The sequence below is a fragment of the Jatropha curcas genome, chromosome 8 (genome assembly GCF_041381405.1).
Source record: "Jatropha curcas cultivar XTBG-Jc1 chromosome 8, XTBG_Jcur_1.0, whole genome shotgun sequence".
NCBI lineage: Eukaryota > Viridiplantae > Streptophyta > Magnoliopsida > Malpighiales > Euphorbiaceae > Jatropha > Jatropha curcas.
In genome coordinates, this window is record NC_143158.1 from 6504585 (window position 1) to 6531335 (window position 26751).

Here is a 26751-nt window from a genome sequence, read left to right on the forward strand (position 1 = left end):
TAAATAAGTGCGCATAGACCTACCCATCTTGTGGAAAATAAATTTTTGATTCAACGAACGAAGAACGTGCAAGACGGGATTGAAAGACTTCATGGAAGTGTTGACAATAATTAGCTTGAATTAGACGGCAAAGAAGAGGACCAAAATATTAGATATACAATAAATTTATGACATTGAACATGAAATTCATCATAATCACTAAAGAAATTAATGTCATCTTTTCATAAGAATAAAAAAAAATGATTAAAATACAATGATTTTTTAAAGATATATAGTAGAATGTCTAAATTGATTTTTTTTTAAATTAAAAGCTCTTCTTTTAATTTGGCTACAAAACACTTAATAAATATGGATAAAATTGAAAAAAAAAATAATATGCTCTCAAAATTCTAAATGAATACTTAAAATAGAACAAGGTAAAATACCATATTTATTGCTATTAAATTGGAACAGAAGAGTAACAAATAATGACATAATAAAAACTCTCATTTTTTGTTTGTCCCAAATTAGTTAATATGTTAAATCTTTATTTTTTTATATATATTTTCATAAGGAGGTCTAATAAGTTGGAATGATACTAAGGGCAACAGGGGATAACTCTCTCTTTAACTCACTAAATTAGTGAAAACTCTTATGGTCGAGATGACTCGATCTCGAAATTTCTTACGTAAATGAGAAGACCAACTAAACCACAATTGGTTGGCTTCCAATGCGATTATTGATTCACAATCACTTTGAAAATTGAAAATTGAAAATGTAAGTATTTACAAAGTTTAACTATTTTCGGTGCATATTCATGACCTTAGATAATTAATTAATTTTAATTAATGTAAAAAGTCAATAATAGTGTAAGAGTGAACAGAATAATATAAGGATATATTGATTTGTCAAAAATTACAATCATATCTATTTAATATCCTATTTATACGAGCTAACGCCTGTCTAATTACTATTATATCCTAACAATTATGTCATATCCAATGCACATAAAGAAGATTTAAAATCGAAAAATGAAAAGTTAAGGAAACTACTTGCTCGCCAGACTATTTGTAAGGCCGTACTGAATTTGGGTCATCAAGTGAACATTTTCTGAGCTCATTTTTCAACCCATGGTTCACCGCAATCTGGGCTGTCTTGGGCCATTGTGTACATGACCTGAGACCGAGAGACAACACGTGATCCCCACATGTAGCTGTAACTACTCATACAGTGCATTCAATAACTGAAACCTGGTAGACCCAGCCCAAAACACAGAGAAAAAACGTTTCAGATTACCACTTCATTTCATTTAGCACAATGGCCTAATCCTCTTCATTGGACTCAGACTTGTATATCCAATTGCCATTTTCTTTTTCTCAAATACCCCTCGTTGTTTTTTTTTTTTTTTTTTTTTTTTTTTTTTTTTTTTTCGAGCAAGACCTTACAATTCTACGGAGAAGGCCTCGTAATATTTTAAAGTTTGTTCAACCATAGTTCATATATGCACACCTTTTCACTCTTGCAGTCATCCGATGTGAGGTTTCCCTATATTAATACATGCTATTAGCTTTTTCAATAACATAATTAACCATTATCATTTAATTTAATAAGGATTCTCTGTACAAATATACTTATGTTGTGTTCTATATAGAAGCCTAGTGGTAAGCTCCCATGGAATAGAAGTGTTCGTAACTCAATAATCAAAATCACAGTATATTAAAATAACTTCGCTAATGGAATATATAGTATGTACAAAAATCATTCCTAGCCCTAAAAAACTGCAGCATTTCTGTAATGCTGTTCAACTTTTTATCAGTGTTTTTTTATTATCCTACAACTTCCCTTTTCTTTTCTTTTCTCTCTCTAGAGCTGAAGAGTACATATTTTTATTTAATTAATTAGTTATGTATGGGAGGCTTTCTTTTTGCTGGAGAATAATCCATAATGTCCACATAGTTATCTTCGTGGGTCATCTTCTGTTGCTCAGAAGTTGGCGAAGATGAATTAATGGTGAACTTCTCATGTTCCCCACCTACTTCTCCATTTCCTGATCTTGATCCCTTTGGTATTGGTATGGTTGTACTATCTGCTTTATTCCCTCCATTTTCCTCTTTCTGTACAATAACCAGATAATTAAGCTGGAGCTTTTGACATAAAAAAGGTAGCAGATGAGTAGCCACCTCCAAGTACTCTTCTGCTACCTCTCCTAGGTCAAACCTAATTAAAGAAATTTAACTTCTTTTTTTTTTTTTTTTTTTTTTTTTTTTTTTTTGTTTAAAAAAATAGAAATTTATTTTTTACTATATAGTAATTAGTAACCAACCTTAGTGGTGGTGGTGGTGGTGAAAATAGTAGATGTGGTCACAGTAGCAAGTTTTCTACTGCTCATTCCTGCAACAATAAATATCAAGAATCATTTAGACTATGCAAGAAATTAATATTTGAATTTCTTAATAAATTGATATTTTATTTTATTTTTCCTCAAGAAATTACTAATGATTAAAGAATTTGTAGTTTCATCAGTTTCTCTGGGGAAAATCTTGCTTTTGAGTTCAGTACATGGTCATGGGTTTAAATCTTTCTAAAACCCTACTGCAACTGCAGCTCCTATGTCAGAGACCAGCTTAAAAAAACGAACTACTAGTGATCAATTAATAATTAACCATTCTAGCTAGGTAAAGTAATGAAAAGCTAATTAATGGTGCTTAGGTTTATGAAGCCTAGGTCCATAATAATCTTCATGAACTCTTGGTAACCAATGAGGTGATGATTTCTTGGATACTTTAGTAACTCTTTTCTTCAAGGTACCTGTGCATTGTCCTTCTTTGCAGAGAATAACATCTCCAAAACCACCATTTTTGTTACTTCTTTCTATTAATGAAGTACTCTTCTTCTCCTCCTGCATAAATCAAGAATATTCATTTAATTTCGCATCAAAATTGGAAAAAAAAGATATTTATATTATATAAAGAAAACAAAAGCATGAACACTCACATGAATCTTTTGCTGCGCCACTTGCATAAATTCCTTTTCCAAGCGAATTGCTACAGCAAAAGAATAAAACATGTTAGAAAGATTTATAAATTTTGCAAGTTCATAAGATAAATAAGTTTAGCAATCATGTATATATATATATATATATATATAAATATACCTTTAGCCTCATGAAGAAGAAAGGACAAAAGAAGAAGAGAAACAACTAAAGAAGGCCTCATTTGGAGAAAAGATTTAGAGAAGAGGAGAGGAGAAAGATTGGTAAAGACAGGAATAGCAGTAGAAGTTTTAATAGTACACCAAATATCAGGTACAGTATGTAGGTCTATCTCTCTCTCTCTCTCTCTTTCTTCTAAAATCTTGAATCTGAAAATAATTAAAGCTTGTGTATTGAATATGGTAGCATATGGGGAATACACTGCTTAAATATACATGGACTTGGGACCCACATAATGAGTTTTCTCTCCAACATGAAAACTTTAAGAAGGGGAGGATTTTTCTTCCACTTTCTTATGTTTTTCCTTTGTCTTTCTACTGTAAAGTGATGCTGCTACATATTGTCTAAGGAAATGACTAATCATTGATTCATTAGGGCACTCTTATTGTTCAGTTATGGAAGAAGAAAGACTTCCGGGTCTCTTTCTATGACTTATGAGTTTATTGGGTACATTAAAAATGGAAAAAAAAAAAAAAAAAAAAAAAAAAGCCTACGAAGTCATATATGAATTTTCAAAAAAGAAGGCTACTACCCATTAATTTTCTTTTTCTTTCTTTTAGAGGTAGAGTTGTGTCCAAATTGTCTCATTTTTTATTTTAAGCAAGAGATTAATTTTTAGGTTTTATTTTCAGATTAGACTATTGATAAATTATATATCTTTTGCGACATCACCATCAAATGCATGTCTCCTCTCTTGGCTCGTCAGCTCTGCCATTTTTAGCTAACAGGATGAAGCAGATCATATGGCTATATAAATTATATACAGGGTTTTTCTTCTTTGAGTGATTAATCAAAATCAGATTGATATAACATTATTAATGTATGCTATATTTAAGCTCACCTCACCAATCATCAGAAACAAAGAAAGCAAAACGAAATATCCAGCTGAAAACCTAATTTAGAGAATGAAACCATTAAAGAGAATTCCAAAAAAAAAAAAGAAAAAAAGCAAATAGTCGGAATTACCTGTGATTAGAAAAACAAATTCGCTTCAAGGAGATTTCGGAGACAGAGGAGGGAGAGAGTTATGCCGATAATGGTATGGATAGCGAAGAGATACGGAAATTTACTGTGCGCCCTCTCTCCCTCTCCGTATTTGGCAGCTGAGAGCTGACACCTGATGATAAATGACACTTGCGTAGGACGAGGAGGGAAATGTTAATATGCTTCTCGACACCATTTTCATCTACAAGGTGATTTTTGGATTTATAATTTAAGATTAAGAAATAATTATCTTTTTTTAAGGGAAATAATTAATACTCGTTTATTGTAGCTAATTCATGTTGTAATAAATTAGTTTAGAATTCGGATTGTCTTAATTATATTCCAACTGGTGGCTTACATGTGATGTGCACAGTTATAACTTATGATTTTTTTTTATTCCTCCAAAAAAAAAAAAATAACTTTTGATTTTTTATTAAATTATTGAATGTTCTTAAATACAATTTTATTAGTAATTTCTTATTATTTTAATCTTTCTACAATTTTATTTTGATTTATTGCTCTGTTAGTCTAGTATTTGTGCTTGTCATTTTTTCACATGAAAAGTATAATTAAAACAAATATTAGGTGAATTCTTAGTATAAAACTTTAATTTTAAAAAGTTTCTTCCAATTATATTTATTTTAAAGTTACATTTAAATTTTTTTATAATATTTCAATCATAATTAAATTCAACTAATCAAAATTATATTATAAATGTTTTGGCAGTATTCAAAACTATATTAAAACATTTTTATGTATTGTCCAAATCATGATTAAGTTTTATTGCATTTAAAGCTATTTAGTGAATTGTAATTTAAAAGTTATATTTAAAATAAATATAAAATACATTATGAAACTCTCATTATAAAAAACATCTTCCAGCTATATTTAAAATGTTTTTATATATCATAAATTATATAACCATTTATCACGTTTATAAAGAGCCTTATTAGAAAAAATATTTATTTAAATTAATTTCAAATGATTTGAATTAAAATGAGATATTTTATTAATTATTATTAATTATTAATGATTTCAAAATGATAAATATATTAATGATATATTGACTATTATTATTAATTTTATCCTAATTGATACATTTTAATTATTTTATAATTTTAGTTTATTTTCAATAATATTTATGATACTATTAACTCATGAATCAGTAAAAGCAACTGAAATGTTTTATTATTTATTAAAGACTAAAGTTGAAACGTTTTCAAAGTATCAACATTATTTTTAATTCATTAATTACTAAAACTTATTAATGATATTAATTTCAATCCACCAATATCTATAAATGGTAATAAAAAATGAATTTTGACTAAACAAATAAATATTTTAGAATTTCGCGACGTCAGCAAAAATGCTTTAAATTTTATATATTTATTACACATATAGATATAAATATTATGAGAAAAATAATTATATATATTAAATTTGATAATACAATAGGAGAAAACACATCAGATTGAATAATTGCATTTTATTTAAAATTTTTGTACTATTTAGTATAATTCATGTACTGGTTCATAATCCATGGATTTACATATTTAATGGATTCAATTAGATTAAAAAGTTATATATACGCCAACCCGTCATGGGTACTTTAAATTAATAAGCTTGATTCAACTTTACACATGTGCAACCTAATAATTACATCATAATTTCAAATATTTTATATATTTTGCAATTTAATATTTCAATTGCCGGATGTTTAATAAATTTAAACTTAAGAAATTGATTTTTTCAGAAACAAAAATTGAAATTGTTAATCCTCAATGAATCACTGAGTAAAAAGATTGCTATTGATTGCATAAATTTAAATGGCATGCGATAAAACTTCTGTTTGTATCCTGAATAAATAATAAATGACGGAGCTATATATAATATAAAAAAATAATTAATTTAAAATAAATTGTAAGTAACAGAAATAAATAAAATGCTATAGCAGATGACGAAGTCTTTTATCTTTTTTTTTTTTTTTTGGGAGAATATTACACATAAATTAACATTTATAAATAATATAAGTATTTGGATTTATATTTCCTAAATAACAAAATATAAAAACACAATTATAATATCAAAATTCAATATTTTATTTTAAATAATTGTTTATTTAAACAAAATATAAAGAAATTTAAAAAATCATTTCATGAATTATTTTGCCCCGTTAACATTCGAGGGGAGGTTAAATTAAACTATTTTATTTATTCTTAAGTTGGGCCTGCAATTATATCATATGATGATGATGAAGCATCTATTAAATTGGCAGTCTAATGGGCTAAATGGTTAAGTTGGGCTTTTCTGGTGGCCCAATAATACAAATTAAAAAAAAAAAAAATTTTTGAAATATATATATTATTATTCTCTTTTGATTGCAATATAACATTAGCAAATTAAATAATCATACAAATATTTCCAATTTCAATAGGAGATTGATTCGAGAAATCCAAATCATAATACAAGACAAATTTATTATGACAGAGGGAGATAGCTCAAAACTGAAATTATTAGAAAATAATTATTTTTGGACAAATAAACTTCAGTTTATCTGTCGAACACTAAAATTGACTGTGCAGTATATACAATTTGTTTGACAGATGAAAGCCCTTTAAGGAATGGTAGGATCTTGTTATTAAAGAGATTACAGATCAGGTTAAGATGCAACTAATATTTTCTAACACACTTAAAACTGATAATTCACTTTATTACATTCATTATTCATTATAAGAGTTACAACATGAATTATGAAATACTGAAAATGCATAAACTCAATAGTATCTGACAAGACACAATATTATGAAACTCCAAACTTGGACAATAAAGAAATATTGTCGACAAAAAAATAGTAGCAATTGGTGGTAGTCAATTCTATATAGTAGAACCATACTCGACGCCAATATGGATTTATATACAAAATTGCAACTATTCCCAATAATACTATGATGTAAGATACCACAAAACTCACATAGAAAACACCCATGTCGATGAAGCCATTTTCTTCTTTTTCATCCGTTGAAGTTGTTGGCATCAGTGGCGGAGATGTGGTTGTATCGCAAGGCTTTGGAAGAGGTAATCCACAGAGGAAAGAATTTCCCTCATAACTGCCTTGTTCAAATGTTGCAAATTGACCAACCCTCTCAGGTGTCTTGCCAGATAAATTGTTATGTGCTACACTAAAAATTGCTAAAAAATATAATTGAGTAAGCTGAGAGGGAATTTTTCCTTCCAAATTATTATAAGAAAGATCTAAACTCTCGATTTGCCTCAAATTTGAAAATGTTTGTGGAATTGGTCCAGTCAAAATGTTATGAGACAAATTCAACACTTGGATTTCACTAAGATTTTCAATTTCAGGTGGAATTTCTCCTGAAAATTTGTTACAAGAGAAATCAATGCCTGAAAGATATAGGAGGGTTTCCCATTGGTAAGAATAAGTTGCATTTTTATTTGTAAATTCTAAAGGTTGCATAGGTGATGGGTAAGGAGGTTGAAGTTCAGGCTCTCTAGACCAATCACTATGCAATGTCAGACATGGGAGAATATGACCAAAAAGATTATTATGAGAAAAATCAATCAAACTTAGTTCTTGTAACCCACATAATTTAATTGGAAGTTCACCAATAAAATTATTATGACTTAACAAAATATAGCTCAACGTAGAAATGTTGACAATCCATGTTGGAATTTTTCCTATCAACTTATTATGGCTTATGTCTAACACCTTCAAACTATAACAATCACTAAAAACATTTCTGAGAGATCCTTGCAGCTTATTTTTTGCCAAATAAATTTCTCTTAGGTAAGAATTAGGGCAAAAATTGGATGGTAAGCTTCCAGAGATACTATTGAGTGAAAGATCTAAAATTTCAAGAGAAGACATATTTCCTATCCATTTTGGGATATTTCCAAAGAGATGGTTACCACTCACATCAAATATTGTCAAACTAGTACAGTTAGACAAACTATTTGGTATACTTGTGCTCAATCGATTACCATCCAGAAGTAATTTTTCCAAATATTCCAAGTTAGCACTCTCAGGAAATATTTGTCCTTGCAAAGAATTATCTGAAAGTATAAGTTCATCTAATGAGATACAACCCATGATCAACTGCTCTGGTATACTACCTGATAAATTATTGTCGGATAAGTCTAATTTTGTCAATAAGCTCATATTTCCGAGTGAAGAGGGAATGTTTCCATTCAAACCATTTCTTCTCATGTTTAAATCTCTCAACTTTGGAAAATATATTCCCATTTTTTTTGGAAGGTACCCATACAAGCAATTATCAGAGACATCCAGTATTGATAAATTCAAAAGAGAATGAGTAGGTAACTGAAAAGACCCAGAAAGAGAATTATTGGCTAAATGAAGTTGCTCTAGTTTTGTATTATTCTCTAACAACCAATTTGGAAAATTCCCTTGAATTCTATTGTGTGAGAGATCAACTACTTGTAGGTTATACTGATGATGGAGGAACCCGGGAAGCTTTCCACTACCATATAAATGATAGCTAGATAATTTGAGAATGTCTAGTTGAAACTTTGGAGTCAAATTATGATCATCCATTGCCACATATATTTTATTATCTTGACAATCCAAATAATTGAGCTTTGAATGGTTGAAAAATGGAGAGAGCGAGATTGGGATTTGAAAGAGATTTCCAAAGAGGTTTATGTGTTCAAGGGATGTTAAACTCCTAAGAGGAGATAAAGCAACATCTCCTATAAAATTATTATAAGAGAGATCTAATAGTTTAAGGGATGTCAAATTTGCTAGACACCATGGCAAGCTACCATTGAATTGATTTCCGCTTAAGTCTAGTTGCTGCAGATACTTTAATTCACAAAGACCTGAAAGTTATAAATTTATAATAAAAATAAAGATTTAATTAGCTAAAATCTCTAACTTTTTGAAAGAGATGATACAACATAGAGAGGGGATTTTCTCAAATATACCTCTGTCGGTAGGTATGGATCCAGTGAGTTCACAATATTGCAATGATATAGTTTTAAGATTCCTCATCATTCCAATGCTTTGTAGATGAAAGCCACTCTCGATAGTAGAATAACTTAAGTCCAAATGCTCTAAGTTTTTGAAATTAAGCAAGTCTATCAAAATACCAAAAAAGTAAAGCGTGTGAAATAATTGAAATAAACAGAAGAGTAATTGCCAACAAGCTAATTTACAGTATAAGTTAACTTAATTACCTTGACCAAATGATGTTGCATTGAAAATTTCGCAAAAGCGTAGAGATAGGGCTTTGAGATAGGGGAATTTCCCCAAGGATTCTACAAGATGGCTTCTTCCATCTATGGTGATAGAATCTAGAAGGAGACTTAAGTTGCTTAGACTTCTTTTATCTGCAAGTGAGAATAGAATCTATGTATGTCAATAATTACCAAAACACATATTAATCAAGATTGTAAGTGCACCTGGTGGGTCCACAAATTTTGTAATGTTGTTATTTCCACTCAAGTCCAGCTCCTCTAAGCTTTTTAAGGTTCGTAGTTCTGATTAGTAAAAAAAAAAAAAAGACTAATTAGATCATTTAATTATACACAATTTTCTATTCAAATTATTTTAAACTGAATCATAATGAGAGGGAAAATAAACTTATTTAACCTTTGAAATTGAATGGTCCTTCGAATTGATTGCTGCTTATGTCCAGACTTTTGAGAGATGAGAGCCCTTTGAGGAATGATAGATTACTGTTATTAAAGAGATTTCCTCTTAAGCTAAGGCGCTCCAGATTCCTCAACTTCAGCAATTCTTCATCACCGACATATATACAATATTTTTTTAACTTATTTAATTAAGCAATCAAAACAATTGCACGCCAAGATATAATGTAGTCGTAAATACATTGAAATTCTATTATGATAATTGCACTGACTTGACAATAAATTCAGGTTCGAATCTCATTTTCCAATACTAAAAAAAAGCAATCAAAATAATTAATGAATGCAATGAAAAATCAATTCATATCAAGCAAATATTTAAAGCCTTCAATTTGGTTGCCTCCCATATTCAACTCCTGTAAATTCTTCAAATTATTCAATTTTGCACATATACATATGATTTTTCCTTTGTTTAATAGCTGATACACAAAAATAGAATGAGTTTAGCTATAAATACATATATGATGACTTAGGTAAAAATTTCAAATTGATTTTTCCAAAGAAAATAAAAATAAAAAGAGTGAAGTGAAAGCTGACCTTTAATATCAATAATTCCTTTGAGATTGTTGCTATACAAATTTAAAAATTTTAAAGATGAAAGACCACCTAGACATTTTAGACTGATGCTGTTGAACATATTATAAGAGCATCTCCAATGTTAACGTGGATTGTGGCTCGATGTGTCATATGAAATAGAATGTGTAAATAATGATGTGGTTGAATGTCTACTTATAGACAATGAATTTTAAAAAACTCTGCCCAATACATTAGTTTTGAATTTTCTTTCATTCTCTTTTTTCTCTATTTTCTGGGCTCACAATTTGATATGCAACCAATCACCAAAGAACAATAAATGTTAACATTGTCTAAGAGACCTCTAGAAATAGAAGGTGTACCAGACAATGTCTATTAATTTTTTTTGACATATCAGCTCGACATCCTAAATAGATATTAGCATTGAAGATAATTTTTCAAAAAGTTTTTCCATTTTTCTGATGTGGCAATTAAATAAGAGCAATCCATGTTTGTATTGGAGATGCTCTAACTTAACTCAAGAATCTACAGATTGTTAAGTGTTGGTTGCTTTTCAAAACCTGAATAAAGAATTATAATTATGAGTAATATAATTTAATAATCGTTATCTTCATTTAAAGCTGGCCTCGTTTATACTCGAGGGGTGAAATGGGATAGCAGAGATCCCGTCTCCCTTAACTAGATGTCTCGAGTTTGAACCCTGGATATAGAGTCCCTTTAAACACTTGGAGGGAGTGATGTGCCCCTTTTGTAGTCCGGCGTGAACCCGAATGAGTCGAATCAGAAGATTTCAGATATCGGATGGCTAAAACTAGAAAAGCTAGCATCGTTTATTGATTTGCAAATGATTATAATTAATTGTATAATAAAATAAATAGATAGATACCTTTATTCTTGATCCATCCAGCTATGTTGTTGGAACCTAAATCGAGAACTTTCAATTTATGAAAGGGAAGAAATAAAGAAGCATTTAGATACCACTCTTCTGAATTAGAATATTGTACGCCGTAAAGATCGAGTTCATCAACTTCCCCAGTATTATGATTGCACTCAACTCTTGTCCAATTACAACAATTCTCAACACTTCCCCAAGCCGCCATGGGGCTATTATCAGAATGTCTGAAGGAAGACTTGAGTTGCAAGAGAGCAATTTTCTCATGCTTCAAACAACCATTACAACTACTACTTTGTAATAATAAACTCGTAATCATCAGCAACATCCAACTCTTTCCAATCAATACCATTTTCATATTTGTGTAATGAATCAGATGTTCTTGATGCATTTGTCTTTTATAGGGACATGGCAAATTAATTTAATGGACCAATGTTAGAAAATATATAATATAGAAGTATGGAAAATAAGTGTGCATAGACCCATCTTGTGGAAAATAAATTGTATGGAAAATAAGTGTGCATAGACCCATCTTGTGGAAAATAAGTGTGCGTAGACCCATCTTGTGGAAAATAAATTATTGAAAGCGCGTTAGAGTTGCTTTCAAAGAAGGTTTTTATAAAAATAGTTTATCAAATCAAAGAATTTTAATTTTCTCAATATTTAGTGTTATATTGTTGTCATTATTATTATATTATTATATTATTATTATTATTATTATTATTATTAATTTTTAGGTGAAATTTCTCAAGATGTGTATATAGTCGATAATCTATCTATAATTATATATAAAAGTGGGAATAAGGGGGGAATAATAAGATTTTATATCACCCTTAATAAAATTTAAAATGTTTTAAAGTACCCTTAATGACGGCCAATTAAAAAATTACAGTTTATTCGTTAATTGGATATAATTTATAGAAATTATTTTTTCAGTCAATCATGTGCGGCCGATTATCTTCTCACTTATGTGAGGAGTGAGATGTCTCGAGTTCAAATCCTCTCGACCATAAGTGTTTTCACAAATTTCATTATTGTATAGCCCACAGTGTTCTTTCCACCTATTATGTCTCCTAATGAATAAAAAAATTATTTTTAAAATAAATATATATAAATAATTAAGCATTTTAAAATTTTAAGTTTTATCTTTATTAAATTTAGTTTTTAATGAATATATACGATAATGAGATATTTAAAAATTTTTTTATATTTTATTTATTAAATATTTAATTATTTTAGGATATATATATATATATATATATTTAAAGAAAGAAAATTTTCTTTGTGTTTGTATGATATGTTTGAATTTTATTTAAAAAAATAAATTTTCAAATAGAATAAATATAATATTTTATTTAGGAGAGAGATCAAAAAAGAAAAAATTATATTATTTTTATTAATGTTTTTGTTTTTTAATGTTTGTAAAGTTTGATTGGATAAATTTTTTAAAAAGTAAATTTTCAAATAGAACTTACATAATTAAATCTGGATAGTAGACGGTTGAAATTTTTAATTTTAAAAAATAATATTTTATTGATATATTTTATATATCTATATACATTAAAATATTTTTTTATTAGGTGAATTTACCAATTTGATTGTAGTGTAGTCCACAGTATTATTTTGTCCATCAAACCTCCTAATGAATCAAAAAAATAATTTTTTTGATAATGAGACATTTGAAAATTTTTTATATTTTATTTATTAAATATTTAATTCTTTTAAGATATAGATAAAAAAAAGAAAACAAAATTTTTTTATTAATATTTTTTTGTTTATATGATATGATTGGATATATTATTAAAAAATAAATTTTCAAATAGAAAATATATAATATAATATTTTCTTTAGGAGAGAGATAAAAAAGAAGAAAAAGTATATTATTTTTATTCTTTATGTTTGTCATATTTGAATAGATATATTTTTTAAAAATTAAATTTTCAAATAGAATTTACATAATTAAATATGGGATGGTAAACAATTGAACCTTTAATTTTAAAAATATATATAATATTTTATTGATATATATATATATATATATATATATATATATATATATATATTTTTTTTTTTTTTTTTTGAAACGTTTGTTTTTGTTAGGTGTGTTTTGAAATTTTATTCTTAATAATAATTTTTTATTTTCTTTTTCGTTACTGAATAATTTGTAACTACTATAATTTTAATTTAGTAAGAGATTTGTATCTTCCCTACAATAAATAGATGGCCTGGTTAAATAATTTTAATTTTTTTTGACATTTTCTTCTCTTATATCCTAAATCTGTTTGACTTAAAAGAAGATAGTGTTTAGAAAACTGGAAAAAATTAGAACTATATATTTTTATTTTGGATCATTTTTTGGATTTCAAGAGTTTGTGTGTTTGTTCATTTATTCCTTTCTCTAATGCATTAGGTAAGTAATAGTATCACTGTAGTCAAAATGATTATCATTATTAATTAAGATAATTTTTTTATTTCTTTTCTTTTACCTACCAATAAAAAAAATTTATTATTATTTTTCATTATAACTATATATAGATATTGATTTGCGATTGAGGGTAAGGGTTGAAGGCTGAGTGAAAACTTGATTTTCTTTCTGAGCACTTATTAGAGTTTTAAGAATCTGTTTTCATAAATTAGGAACTGAATGATTAGGTATAAGGATTAGATTAAACTTTATTTTGAGATCATTTTATTAAATAAAATAGAATCAAGTGCATAAGAAATAATTTTTGCAAGTAGCTTATACGTCATAGTTTAATACAAGTTAACCAATTGTATTTATTATAATCTAACAAAAAACTTATGTTTTAATATTATACAAATAAAAAATTAAAAGAGTATAAAAAATGAAAATATAACGAGAATTGTTAATATGCAACGTACGTTATAAAAAATAATAGTATCTATAAATGTGGGAATGGAGAGGAAAATAATAAGATGGAGATAAAAATATCTTTAGTAATTTATTATTATGACAATAAAGGATAAACATTTTAAAAAACACAGATATTAATTTAATTAGAAATTCTAATATTTTTATGTAAAAAAAAAAGAAATCATTTGAACTGATTAGGAATATTTGAATTCAATTAAAAATTCTAATTTTTATTTTATATATATATTCACGTTTATCTAACTAATTTTAGAAATATTTTTGTTTTTGAAATTCAGATCTCGTAATATAATTTTTGATTCAACGAACGGAGAACGTGCAAGACGGGATTGCAAGACTTCATGGAAGTGTTGACAATAATTAGCTTGAATTAGACGGCAAAGAAGAGGACCGAAATATTAGATATGCAATAAATTTATGACATTGAACATGAAATTCATCATAATCACTAAAGAAATTAATGTCATCTTTTCATAGGAATAAAAAAAAATGATTAAACTACAATGATTTTTTAAAGATATACAATAGAATGTCTAAATTGGTTTTTTTAAATTAAAAGCTCTTCTTTTAATTTGGCTACAAAACACCTAATAAATATGGATAAAATTGAAAAAAAAAATTAATATGCTCTCAAAATTCTAAATGAACACTTAAAGTAGAACAAGGTAAAATACCATATTTATTGCTATTAAATTGGAACACAAGAGTAACAAATAATGAAATAATAAATACTCTCATTTTTCGTTTGTCCCAAATTAGTTAATATGTTAAATCTTTATTTTTTTTTATATATATTTTCATAAGGAGGTCTAATACGTTGAAATGATACTACGGGCAATAGGGGATAGCCCTCTCCTTAACTCACTAAATTGATGAAAACTCTTATGGTCGAGATGACTCGAATTCGAGATTTCTCACATAAATGAGAAGACCAATTAGACCACAATTGGTTGGCTTCCAATGCGATTATTGATACACAATCACTTTGAAAATTGAAAATGTAAGTATTTACAAAGTTTAACTATTTTCAGTGCATATACATGACCTTAGATAATTAATTAATTTTAATTAATGTAAAAAGTCAATAATAGTGTAAGAGAGAACAGAATAATATAAGGATATATTGATTTGTCAAAAATTACAATGATATCTATTTAATAGCCTATTTATATGAGCTAACGCCTGTCTAATTACTATTATATCCTAACAATTATGTCATATCCAATGCACATAAAGAAGATTTAAAATCGAAAAATGGAAAGTTAAGTAAACTACTTCCTTGCCAGACTATTTGTAAGGCCATACTGAATTTGGGTCATCAAGAGAACATTTTCTGAGCTCATTTTCCAATCCATGGCTCACCGCAATCTGGGCTGTCTTGGGCCATTTGTACATCCAGACCGAGACACGGTTCACCGCAATCTGGGCTGTCTTGGGCTATTGTGTACATGACCTGAGACCAAGAGACAACACATGATCCCCACATGTAGCTGTAACTACTCATACAGTGCATTCAATAACTGAAACCTGGTAGACCCATCCCAAAACACAGAGAAAAAACGTTTCAGATTACCACTTCATTTCATTTAGCACAATGGCCTAATCCTCTTCATTGGACTCAGACTTGTATATCCAATTGCCATTTTCTTTTTTTCAAATACCCTTCGTTTTTTTTTTTTTTTTTTTCTCTTTTTTTTCCGTGCAAGACCTTACAATTCTACGGAGAAGGCCTCGTAATATTTTAAAGTTTGTTCAACCATAGTTCATATATGCACACCTCATCACTCTTGCAGTCATCCGATGTGAGGTTTCCCTATATTAATACATGCTATTAGCTTTTTCAATAACATAATTAACCATTATCATTTAATTTAATAAGGATTCTCTGTACAAATATACTTATATAGTGTTCTATATAGAAGCCTAGTGGTAAGCTCCCATGGAATTGAAGTGTTCATAACTCAATAATCAAAATCATAGTATATTAAAATAAATTCGCTAATGGAATATATATAATGTACAAAAATCATTCCTAGCCCTAAAAAACTGCAGCATTTCTGTAATGCTGTTCAACTTTTTATCAGTGTTTTTTTATTATCCTAAAACTTCCCTTTTCTTTTCTTCTTCTCTCTCTAGAGCTGAAGAGTACATATTTTTATTTAATTAATTAGTTATGTATGGGAGGCTTTCTTTTTGCTGGAGAATAAACCATAATGTCCACATAGTTATCCTCGTGGGTCATCTTCTGTTGCTCAGAAGTTGGCGAAGATGAATTAATGGTGAACTTCTCATGTTCCCCACCTACTTCTTCATTTCCTGATCTTGATCCCTTTGGTATTGGTATGGTTGTACTATCTGCTTTATTCCCTCCATTTTCCTCTTTCTGTACAATAACCAGATAAATTAAGCTGGAGCTTTTGACATAAAAAAGGTAGCAGATGAGTAGCCACCTCCAAGTACTCTTCTGCTACCTCTCCTAGGTCAAACCTAATAAAAGAAATTTAAATTCTTTTTTTTTTTTTGTTTAAAAAAATAGAAATTTATTTTTTACTATATAGTAATTAGTAACCAACCTTAGTGGTGGTGGTGGTGGTGAAAATAGTAGATGTGCTCACAGTAGCAAGTTTTCTACTGCTCATTCCTGCAACAATAAATATCAAGAATCATTTAGACAATGCAAGAAATTAATATTTGAATTTCTTAATAAATTGATTTTTTATTTTATTTTTCCTCAAGAAATTACTAATGATGAAAGAATTCGTAGTCTCATCAGTTTCTCTGGGGAAAATCTTTCTTTTGAGTTCAGTACATGGTCATGGGTTTAAATCTTTCTAAAACCCAACTGCAACTGCAGCTCCTGTGTCAGAGACTGGCTAAAAAAAACGAACTACAAGTGATCAATTAATAATTAACCATTCTAGCTAGGTAAAGTAAGGAAAAGCTAATTAATGGTGCTTAGGTTTATGAAGCCTACGTAATAAATATAAAAGTGAAGAATGAATATTGTGTCTCTTATTCCCAGTAAACAAGCATTTAAATACAAAGAGAATAAACTGAATTCCTTAGCAGTAGGAATCAGTAACAAACTAATCCTATCATAACAACTCAATCTCAACATAATCAAAAACAAATAATACAAAGTCAAAGATATGGGAAGAGGTATAGATATACTGCTAATATGCCCCCCTCAAGTTAAACAGAGAGGACCAATGTTTAACTTGTTCAGATGACGACAAAACGCAGCAGATGACAAGGGCTTAGTCAAAGTATCGGCTACTTGATCTGCAGAATGGACATGTGAAACAGTAAGCAGTTTCCGATGAACTTGATCACGAACATAATGAAAATCCACTGCTAAATGCTTCATACGACTGTGAAACACAGGATTCTCACATAAATAAGTGACTCCTATGTTATCACAATAAATAACAGGTGCCGTAGAAAGTCTGATGCCCATTTCAAATAGGAGATTGCGAACCCAAGTTGTTTCAGATACAGCACTCGCAACATCACGATACTCAGCCTCCGTGGAGGACCTCACAATTGTTGTTTGCTTTTTAGAAGACCAACTAATCGGATTATTTCCAAAGAATTGAATGTAGCCAGTGGTTGAGACACGATCATTAATATCGTCGGCCCAATCTGCGTCAGAATACATGTGAAGTGACAGAGATTTGCTTTTCTTCAGACAAAGGCCATAGCGAAGAGTACCATTAAGATATCTTAGAACCCGTTTGACAGCTTTCCAATGAATAGTAGATGGAGCATGCATAAACTGGGAAAGCTTGTTCACTGCAAAGCAAATATCGGGACGGGTAAAACTAAGATATTGAAGTTTACCAACAACTTGTCGATATTTAGTGGCATCAACAGGCAATGAACCATCAGAAACTGAAAGAACTGCAGAGGAGCTCATAGGAGTAGCAGCTGGTTTGGATTCCTGCATGTTGGTTGTGTGAAGTAGATTAGCAATATAAGTTGCTTGAGACAAGTAGAGACAATCTTTCTGCCGCAACACTTCCACACCAAGGAAATACTGCAAATTACCCAGATCTTTAATAGAAAAATGACTCGCAATGGAATCAATTGTACTCTGAATGCCAGAAACTGAACTTCCTGTAACAATGAGAACATCGACATATACAAGTACAAAAATAACAGCAGAAGCCGTATGACTTATAAATAGAGAACAATCCGATTCAGATTTGGCAAAACCCAAGGAGATAAGATGATTTTTAAGAGCAGTATACCACGCACAAGGAGCCTGCTTTAGCCCATAAATAGCTTTGCAAAGCAAACAAATGTGAGAGGGAAACTTAGAATTCTCAAACCCGGAGGTTGTGTCATGTAGACTTCCTCATCAAGATTGCCTTGAAGAAAGGCATTATTGACGTCTAATTGACGCAAAGGCCAGTTATATTGAACTGCAAGAGACAACACCAATCTGACAGTGGTTGGCTTGACCACAGGACTGAACGTCGAATGATAATCGATGCCTGGGCATTGCGTGAACCCTTTGGCAACTAACCGTGCTTTAAACTTGTCAACAGAACCATCAGATTTTCGTTTAATCCTATATAACCATTTGCAAGCAACAATATTCTTAGAGGGATCATATGGAACAAGTTCCCAAGTTTGATTTTTCATTAATGCATCATACTCTACTTGCATAGCTATCCGCCATTCTGGGTTTTTGTTGGTTTGGGCAAAGATAGTGGGTGGGGGAGCAGGTAAAGCTTGTGCCATGTAGTCAAAGATTTTCTTGGGTTTGTAAATTTGATTTTGGGAACGTGTAACAACACGAGAGGGAGGAGGTTGTGGTATTGCTGCAGGTAAATTTGAAGAGATGGGAGCAGGGATAGGTTGAGAGGATGGTTCACGAGTAGGTATAGGTGAAGGTATAGGTGGAGATGGGTCAGGTGTGTGTATGAGTGGAGATACCAGTGGAGATGGTGTTGTCACAGCAGCTGTTGTGGCACGATCGGAGTTCCCAGAGTCACAAGTGGGCAAAGTTTCAGAGTTTTGGGTGTTGGAATTCACAGGGGAAGGAAGCACGGGTATAGGACAAGGTAAAGGTTGAGTGGAAACGGGATTAACGGAAGAGGATTCCTGATGTAAGGTGGGAGAGTGAGATTGGGTTAAGTCAAACCAATTGAGAGACTGATTAGATTTAGAAGTGGAGCCAATAGAGAACATGGACTTGTATGGGAAAATATGTTCAATAAACCGGACATCACGAGACAAATAAATTTTTGAACTGAGAGGATCAAAACATTGATGACAGTAATGGGACAGCGAAAAACCTAAGTAAACACATGGTGTAGATTTGGGAGCTAGTTTATTAGGAGAATAAGGTTTTAACCATGGGTAACATAAACATCCAAAGGTTTTTAGTGACAAGTAATCGGGTTGTTTTTTAATAACATTTCATAGGGAGAATGATTGGCTAAAGTGTGAGTGGGCATTCTGTTGATTAGATAAACGGCATGATGACATGCAAAGGACCAAAGGTTGGATGGAAAAGATGCTTCATAGAGTAATGTTCGGGCATTTTCAATAATATGGCGGTGTCGGCGTTCAGCAGTGGCAACCCGTTGTGGAGTATATGGAGGGGATTTCAAATGTTCTATTCCATGTAGGTTAAGGTATGAATCAAGAGCCTGAAATTCACCACCACCATCAGTATAAAAGGAGAGAATTTTGAAATTGAAATGTCTTTCAACTAAAGGATGAAATTTTTGAAAAATTGATGTCACCTCATTTTTTTGTTTTAACGTGTAAAGCCAAATATATTTTGTATATTGATCAACAAAGATGCAATAATATAATTTTTTGTCAACAGACAGTGGGAGAGGGACCCCATAAATTACTAAAAATAGTTTGGAGAGGCTTTGAACTTGTCAATGTAAGTTGAGAAAATGGTTGCCTATGAGCTTTATTAGAATGACAGGAATTACAAAAAGATAATTTGTCTTGAACTGAAACAGAAATAGAACATTTATTTAAAATAAGATGCAGAACTCTATCATGAGGATGACCGAGTCTACAATGCCAGGTTTCAAGAGAACTAGTGGAGGTTGCTGTGTGAGCTGTAGGGAAAGAGCAGGACAAGGGAGTCTTTGGCCACTCGTATAATCCATTATTACTCCGACCATGCACCAACGGCTTCCTAGTTGCAAGATCCTTGACAACAAAATCAGAGGGAAAAAATTCGACTGAGATTAAATTGTCTTGACAAAATTTATTAACAGAAATTAAATTTATTTGAATTTGAGGAGCACAAATGGTATTAGACAGCTGGAAAGCTTCGTTAGATGCATATAAATGAATAGAACCAGTGTGTGTAATTGGGATTTTGTTACCATCACCCATTGCTACTTCTTCAAAACCAGTGTATTCAGGCATGTCCTGAGGATCAGCAGTGATATGATGGGTGGCACCGGAGTCGAGGACCCATGGTTTGTCTGACATTTGAGAGGCTGAAACAAAATTAGCTCTAGCTTGAAGATGATTATGTGATCTGCTGCGACACACAGATGCAGTGTGACCATACTTGTTGCATAATTGACAAGTGACTCCATTGTAGGAAGTGTTAGAGGATGGTGGACGCCAAGTTGGTTGTTGAGTTGGTTGTTGATTTGGTCTGTTTGGACGCCACTGGTTTGGCTGGAAGTTGGAAGGTTGCTGGGTATTATTAGAAAAACGCCGATTGGATCGACCATTGATAGCAGTGTACGTAGCTTGATTAGCTACAACTGTGGGAATAGCTGAGGAGACTGATTTTACTTCACTTTGAAGACAAAGTTCATGGTCTAGAAGTTTTTCACAAAGTTCTGGGTACTCAATCGGGACACTCCTGTTGCGAATTGCAGCTGCTACTTCTCGATAATTTGAGTTTAGACCACTGAGAATTTTAACAGTAAGCTCAAGTTCCGCCATTGGAGAACCTGCAGTAGCAAGTTCATCGGCAATTTCACGAATTTTATAAAGCTATTCGGTGATACTTTTGTCATCTTTTTGTATGCGACCGAGTTGATCGCGCAAGCTATAAATGCGTGTATGACTTTTGTTGGCATAGGTGTTGTGAAGAATTGTCCATGCTTGAGCAGAGTTGGAAGCATTACCAACAATGGAGGCAATAGTTGGATCAACAGAGGCCATCATTGCTTGATGAATGAGGCGATCCTGCCGTAACCATAAACGGTATGCTGGGTTGGGTTGAGAGGTGTTATCTTGAGTGATTGTTTTTGGAGGAGACGGTGTGGTGTCATCAAGATGACCAGCAAGGTCATGGCCATCAAGAAGAAGAGTTAATTGAGTTTTCCAGGTGGAGAAATTGGAACTGCCTTTTGTGAACCCCTCCCCAGATATCAAATGCAATGAGATGCATGTGACTAAGGAAGAAATGCACGTGATATGTGAGTCGCCACCTTGTTTAATTATTTTAGGGCAAACTAAGAAAAAACCCTAAGTGACTCCAATTTTAATTAACCTAGTTACTAGATTAATTAACCCAATGATTAAGGCATGGTGTGCAAACCCGAGATGGATCCCGAGACTATGTCATGCTGATAAACTAACCATGAATGAATGCTTGAACGCTTTGCAGGGTGAATGACATGTTTAAAGTGATTTCGACTTGCCGCCCGGGGTGAAATCCCGAACGTGCCTACGTACTTCCGTTTGAATGGAAGATCAAAGTCCACGTAGTTCGATAGGCCTCTTTTAGAGGGCTTTGAAGGGGATGCTTTATGCATGATGTGTGTGTATGCTTTGTGCACTTTTTGTTTAGGCATTTTGCCAAAGAGTTTGATTTTTAGGCATTTGATGCCAAAAAGTGTTGATTTTAATGACTTTATGCCAAAAAGATTGATTTAGGCAATTGTTGCCAAAAATGATTAATTTTTAGGCGATTGTCGCAAAAATGATTGATTTTAAGGCTTTTAGCCAAAAAGAGTGATTTAGGCAATTTGATTGCCAAAATGAAGTTGATCGGGCGATTGTCGCCAAAATGATTGATTTTTCGGTTTTAAAACCAAAAGATTGATTGAGTTTTAAGGCATTTTGCCAAAACTTTGATTTTAAGCAATTGTTGCCAAAAGTTTGGTTATTTAAAAGGCCTTTAGCCAAAATGTGTTGATTTGAAAAACCTTTGGTTAAAAGTGTTGATTTAGGCAAATTGTTGCCAGAAGAACGTGATTAATTAAAGCCTTTTGATCACAATTATTGATTAATTGGACTTAAGCCGAAAATTGTTTGAAATAAAGGCAGTCATACCATAGCCATTGAGAGACTAGATATTTCAAGCCAATATTGTCGGATTTAAACTTTAATGCCACGATTATTAATTAACCGGGCATTTAGCTTAATCATATTTTAATTGAGGCAATTTACATGCCTATATGATGGTATGAATGCATTTATGCAGTTGTAGAATTATTAGGAGTAGAAAAGAAGCATGCATGAAGTGCTAAAATTAAATAGGTAAAGTTTAACTTACGTACCTGATTTAATCGTCGACCGCTTCTTAACTCCAGGTTAAGCTCCTCGTTAAGGGAATTAATTTTAGTTTAATTTTAAGTGACCAAGTATCACAAAAATAAAGTAAAACTAAAATTAAAAAAAAAATGCAAGAAAGCAGTAAAGAATCGCAAAGAGCGTAGGGAGAAGGAGCGTCCGTCAACACAGACTGAGTGCCTCAAAATGGAGCCCCAGAGCCGTTTTTTATAGGAAAAAATGTGACCCCGGGCGCCCCTGCCCGCCTTCGAGGGTGGGCATGTGTGCCTTTTCCCCTCTCTTTTTTTCTCGTTCCGGAGGCTTTTTCGGGAGTTCCGGACCTCCAAAAAATATTCCGAGACAAGTTCCGTGATCCTCGTAATTTTTCGGACATTTCAAGTACCATATTGGCACACTTCCGGTGAACTTTTTGAATGACCTCCGGTCCGACCGGACTGTTTGCAGTCCGGAAAAAGTGGCTCTTTGAGCCTCAAAATTTGAGTATTCACACCTTTGAGCTTAATAGGCAATTAAGCAGTAGGGTTGAACTGGATTATTTGATGGGTGAGGTTGGAAGTAATGTTATCAGAATTTAGAATGTTTGCCATGGGAATAATTGTGTGAAAAGAAAAAAAAAATGAATCAAAGACTCTTTTGAGTTACGAGAGCTCTGATACCATAATAAATATAAAAGTGAAGAATGAATACTGTGTCTCTTATTCCCAGTAAACAAGCGTTTAAATACAAAGAGAATAAACTGAATTCCTTAGCAGTAGGAATCAGTAACAAACTAATCGTATCATAACAACTCAATCTCAACATAATTAAAAACAAATAATACAAAGTCAAAGATATGGGAAGAGGTACAGATATACTGCTAATACTAGGTCCATAATAATCTTCATGAACTCTTGGTAACCAATGAGGTGATGATTTCTTGGATACTTTAGTAACTCTTTTCTTCAAGGTACCTGTGCATTGTCCTTCTTTGCAGAGAATAACAGCTCCAAAACCACCATTTTTGTTACTTCTTTCTGTTAATGAAGTACTCTTCTTCTCCTTCTGCATAAATCAAGAATATTCATTTAATTTCGCATCAAAATTGGAAAAAAAAGATATTTATATTATATAAAGAAAACAGAAGCATGAACACTCACATGAATCTTTTACCGCGCCACTTGCATAAATTCCTTTTCCAAGCGAATTGCTACAGCAAAAGAATAAAACATGTTAGAAAGATTTATAAATTTTGCAAGTTCATAAGATAAATAAGTTTAGCAATCATGTATATATATGTATATACCTTTAGCCTCATGAATAAGAAAGGACAAAAGAAGAAGAGAAACAACAAAAGAAGGCCTCATTTGGAGAAAAGATTTAGAGAAGAGGAGAGGAGAAAGATTGGTGAAGACAGGAATAGCAGTGGAAGTTTTAATAGTACACCAAATATCAGGTACAGTATGTAGGTCTCTCTCTCTCTCTCTCTTTCTTCTAAAATCTTGAATCTGAAAATAATTAAAGCTTGTGAATTGAATATGGTAGCATATGGGGAATACACTGCTTAAATATACATGGACTTGGGACGCACATAATAAGTTTTCTCTCCAACATGAAAACTTTAAGAAGGGGAGGATTTTTCTTCCACTTTCTTGTGTTTTTCCTTAGTCTTTCTACTGTAAAGTGATGATGCTACATATTGTCTAAGGAAATGACTAATCATTGATTCATTAGGGCACTCTTATTGATCAGTTATGGAAAAAGAAAGACTTCCGGGTCTCTGTCTATGACTTATGAATTTATAGGGTACATTAAAAATAAATAAATAAATAAATAAAAAAAGAAAAAGCCTAAGAAGACATATATGAATTTTCAAAAAAGAAGGCTACTACCCATTAATTTTCTTTTTCTTTCTTTTAGAGGTAGAGTTGTGTCCAAATTGTCTCATTTTTTATTTTACGCAAGAGATTAATTTTTAGGTTTTATTTTCAGATTAGACTATTGATAAATTATATATCTTTTGCGACATCACCATCAAGTGCATGTCTCCTCTCTTGGCTCGTCAGCTCTGCCATTTTTAGCTAACAAGATGAAGCAGATCTTATGGATGTATAAATTATATACAGGGTTTTTCTTCTTTGAGTGATTAATCAAAATCAGATTGATATAACATTATTACTGTATGCTATATTTAAGCTCACCTCACCAAACATCAGAAACAAAGAAAGCAAAACCAAATATCCAGCTGAAAACCTAATTTAGAGAATGAAACCATTAAAGAGAATTCCAAAAAAAAAAAAAGAAAAAATGCAAATAGTCGGAATTACCTGTGATTAGAAAAACAAATTCGCTTCAAGGAGATTCCGGAGACAGAGGAGGGAGAGAGTTATGCCGATAATGGTATGGATAGCGAAGAGATACGGAAATTTACTGTGCGCCCTCTCTCCCTCTCCGTATTTGGCAGCTGAGAGCTGACACCTGATGATAAATGACACTTGCGTAGGACGAGGAGGGAAATGTTAATATGCTTCTCGACACCATTTTCATCTACAAGGTGATTTTTGGATTTATAATTTAAGATTAAGAAATAATTATCTTTTATTAAGAGAAATAATTAATACTCGTTTATTGTAGCTAATTCATGTTGTAATAAATTAGTTTAGAATTCGGATTGTCTTAATTATATTCCAACTGGTGGCTTACATGTGATGTGCACAGTTATAACTTATGATTTTTTTTTTAATTCCTCCAAAAAAAAAATAACTTATGATTTTTTATTAAATTGTTGAATGTTCTTAAATACAATTTTATTAGTAATTTCTTATTATTGTAATCTTTCTACAATTTTATTTTGATTTATTGCTCTGTTAGTCTAGTATTTGTGCTTGTCGTTTTTTCACAGGAAAAAAGTATATTTAAAACAAATATTAGATGAATTCTTAGTATAAAACTTTAATTTTAAGAAGTTTCTTCGAATTATATTTATTTTAAAGTTACATTTAAATTTTTTTATAATATTTCAATCATAATTAAATTCAACTAATCAAAATTATATTATAAATGTTTTGGTAGTATTCAAAACTATATTAAAACATTTTTATGTATTGTTCAAATCATGATTAAGTTTTATTGCATTTAAAGCTATTTAGTGAATTGTAATTTAAAAGTTATATTTAAAATAAATATAAAATGCATTATGAAACTCTCATTATAAAAAACATCTTCCAACTATATTTAAAATGTTTTTATATATCATAAATTATATAACCATTTATCATGTTTATAAAGAGCCTTATTAGGAAAAATATTTATTTAAATAATTTCAAATGATTTGAATTAAATGAGATATTTTATTAATTATTAATTATTAATAATTATTAATGATTTCAAAATGATAAATATATTAATGATATATTGATTATTATTATTAATTTTATCGTAATTGATACATTTTAATTATTTTATAATTTTAGTTTATTTTCAATAATATTTATGATACTATTAACTCATGAATCAGTTAAAGCAACTGAAATGTTTTATTATTTATTAAAGACTAAAGTTGAAACATTTTCAAAGTATCAACATTATTTTTAATTCATTAATTACAAAAACTTATTAATGATATTAATTTCAATCCATCAATATCTATAAATGGTAATAAAAAATGAATTTTGACTAAACAAATAAATATTTTAGAATTTCGCGACGTCAGCAAAAATGCTTTAAATTTTATATATTTATTACACATATAGATATAAATATTATGAGAAAAATAATTATATATATTAAATTTGATAATACAATAGGAGAAAACACATGTGATTAAATAATTGCATTTTATTTAAAATTTTTGTACTATTTAGTATAATTCATGTACTAGTTCATAATCCATAGATTTACACATTTAATGGATTCAATTAGATTAAAAAGTTATATATACGCCAACCTATCATGGGTACTTTAAATTAATAAGCTTGATTCAACATTACATATGTGCAACCTAATGATTACATCATAATTTCAAATATTTTATATATTTTGCAATTTAATATTTCAATTGCCGGATGTTTAATAAATTTA

The 26751-nt window shown here is 30.5% G+C and overlaps 3 protein-coding genes and 1 long non-coding RNA gene across 5 annotated transcripts; all 4 read right to left on the minus strand.

Annotated features, from left to right (window-relative positions):
• Nucleotides 1-1668: 1668 nt before the first annotated feature.
• LOC149494083 (uncharacterized) lies at nucleotides 1669-4347 on the minus strand. 2 transcript variants are annotated; one of them, XM_089724853.1, is made up of 5 exons: nucleotides 4157-4347; nucleotides 2974-3023; nucleotides 2788-2878; nucleotides 2303-2370; nucleotides 1669-2093 (listed from the first exon to the last, which is right to left on the minus strand). In XM_089724853.1, the coding sequence occupies exons 2-5, from the start codon at nucleotides 2998-3000 to the stop codon at nucleotides 1878-1880; spliced, it is 402 nt and encodes a 133-aa protein (XP_089580979.1). In that variant the 5' UTR covers nucleotides 3001-3023; nucleotides 4157-4347; the 3' UTR covers nucleotides 1669-1877. The 2 variants fall into 2 exon arrangements, with proteins under 2 accessions (XP_089580979.1, XP_089580978.1); XM_089724852.1 differs by lacking the exon at nucleotides 4157-4347 and adding an exon at nucleotides 3134-3338.
• Nucleotides 4348-6850: 2503 nt separating this feature from the next.
• LOC149494084 (uncharacterized) lies at nucleotides 6851-11694 on the minus strand. Its single transcript, XM_089724633.1, has 6 exons — nucleotides 11280-11694; nucleotides 9804-9950; nucleotides 9614-9691; nucleotides 9389-9541; nucleotides 9137-9289; nucleotides 6851-9031 (listed from the first exon to the last, which is right to left on the minus strand). The coding sequence occupies exons 1-6, from the start codon at nucleotides 11674-11676 to the stop codon at nucleotides 6975-6977; spliced, it is 2985 nt and encodes a 994-aa protein (XP_089580759.1). The 5' UTR covers nucleotides 11677-11694; the 3' UTR covers nucleotides 6851-6974.
• Nucleotides 11695-15517: 3823 nt separating this feature from the next.
• On the minus strand, nucleotides 15518-21339 carry LOC149494085 (uncharacterized). The gene is made up of 7 exons (XM_089724947.1): nucleotides 21183-21339; nucleotides 20541-21125; nucleotides 18510-19481; nucleotides 17386-18294; nucleotides 16752-16819; nucleotides 16388-16561; nucleotides 15518-15631 (listed from the first exon to the last, which is right to left on the minus strand). The coding sequence occupies exons 1-7, from the start codon at nucleotides 21337-21339 to the stop codon at nucleotides 15518-15520; spliced, it is 2979 nt and encodes a 992-aa protein (XP_089581073.1).
• A 2299-nt stretch (nucleotides 21340-23638) lies between these two features.
• On the minus strand, nucleotides 23639-24446 carry LOC110010298 (uncharacterized). Its single transcript, XR_002285270.3, has 3 exons — nucleotides 23978-24446; nucleotides 23832-23881; nucleotides 23639-23736 (listed from the first exon to the last, which is right to left on the minus strand). It is a non-coding gene; the product is annotated as an uncharacterized LOC110010298 (long non-coding RNA).
• Between the last annotated feature and the right edge of the window lie 2305 nt (nucleotides 24447-26751).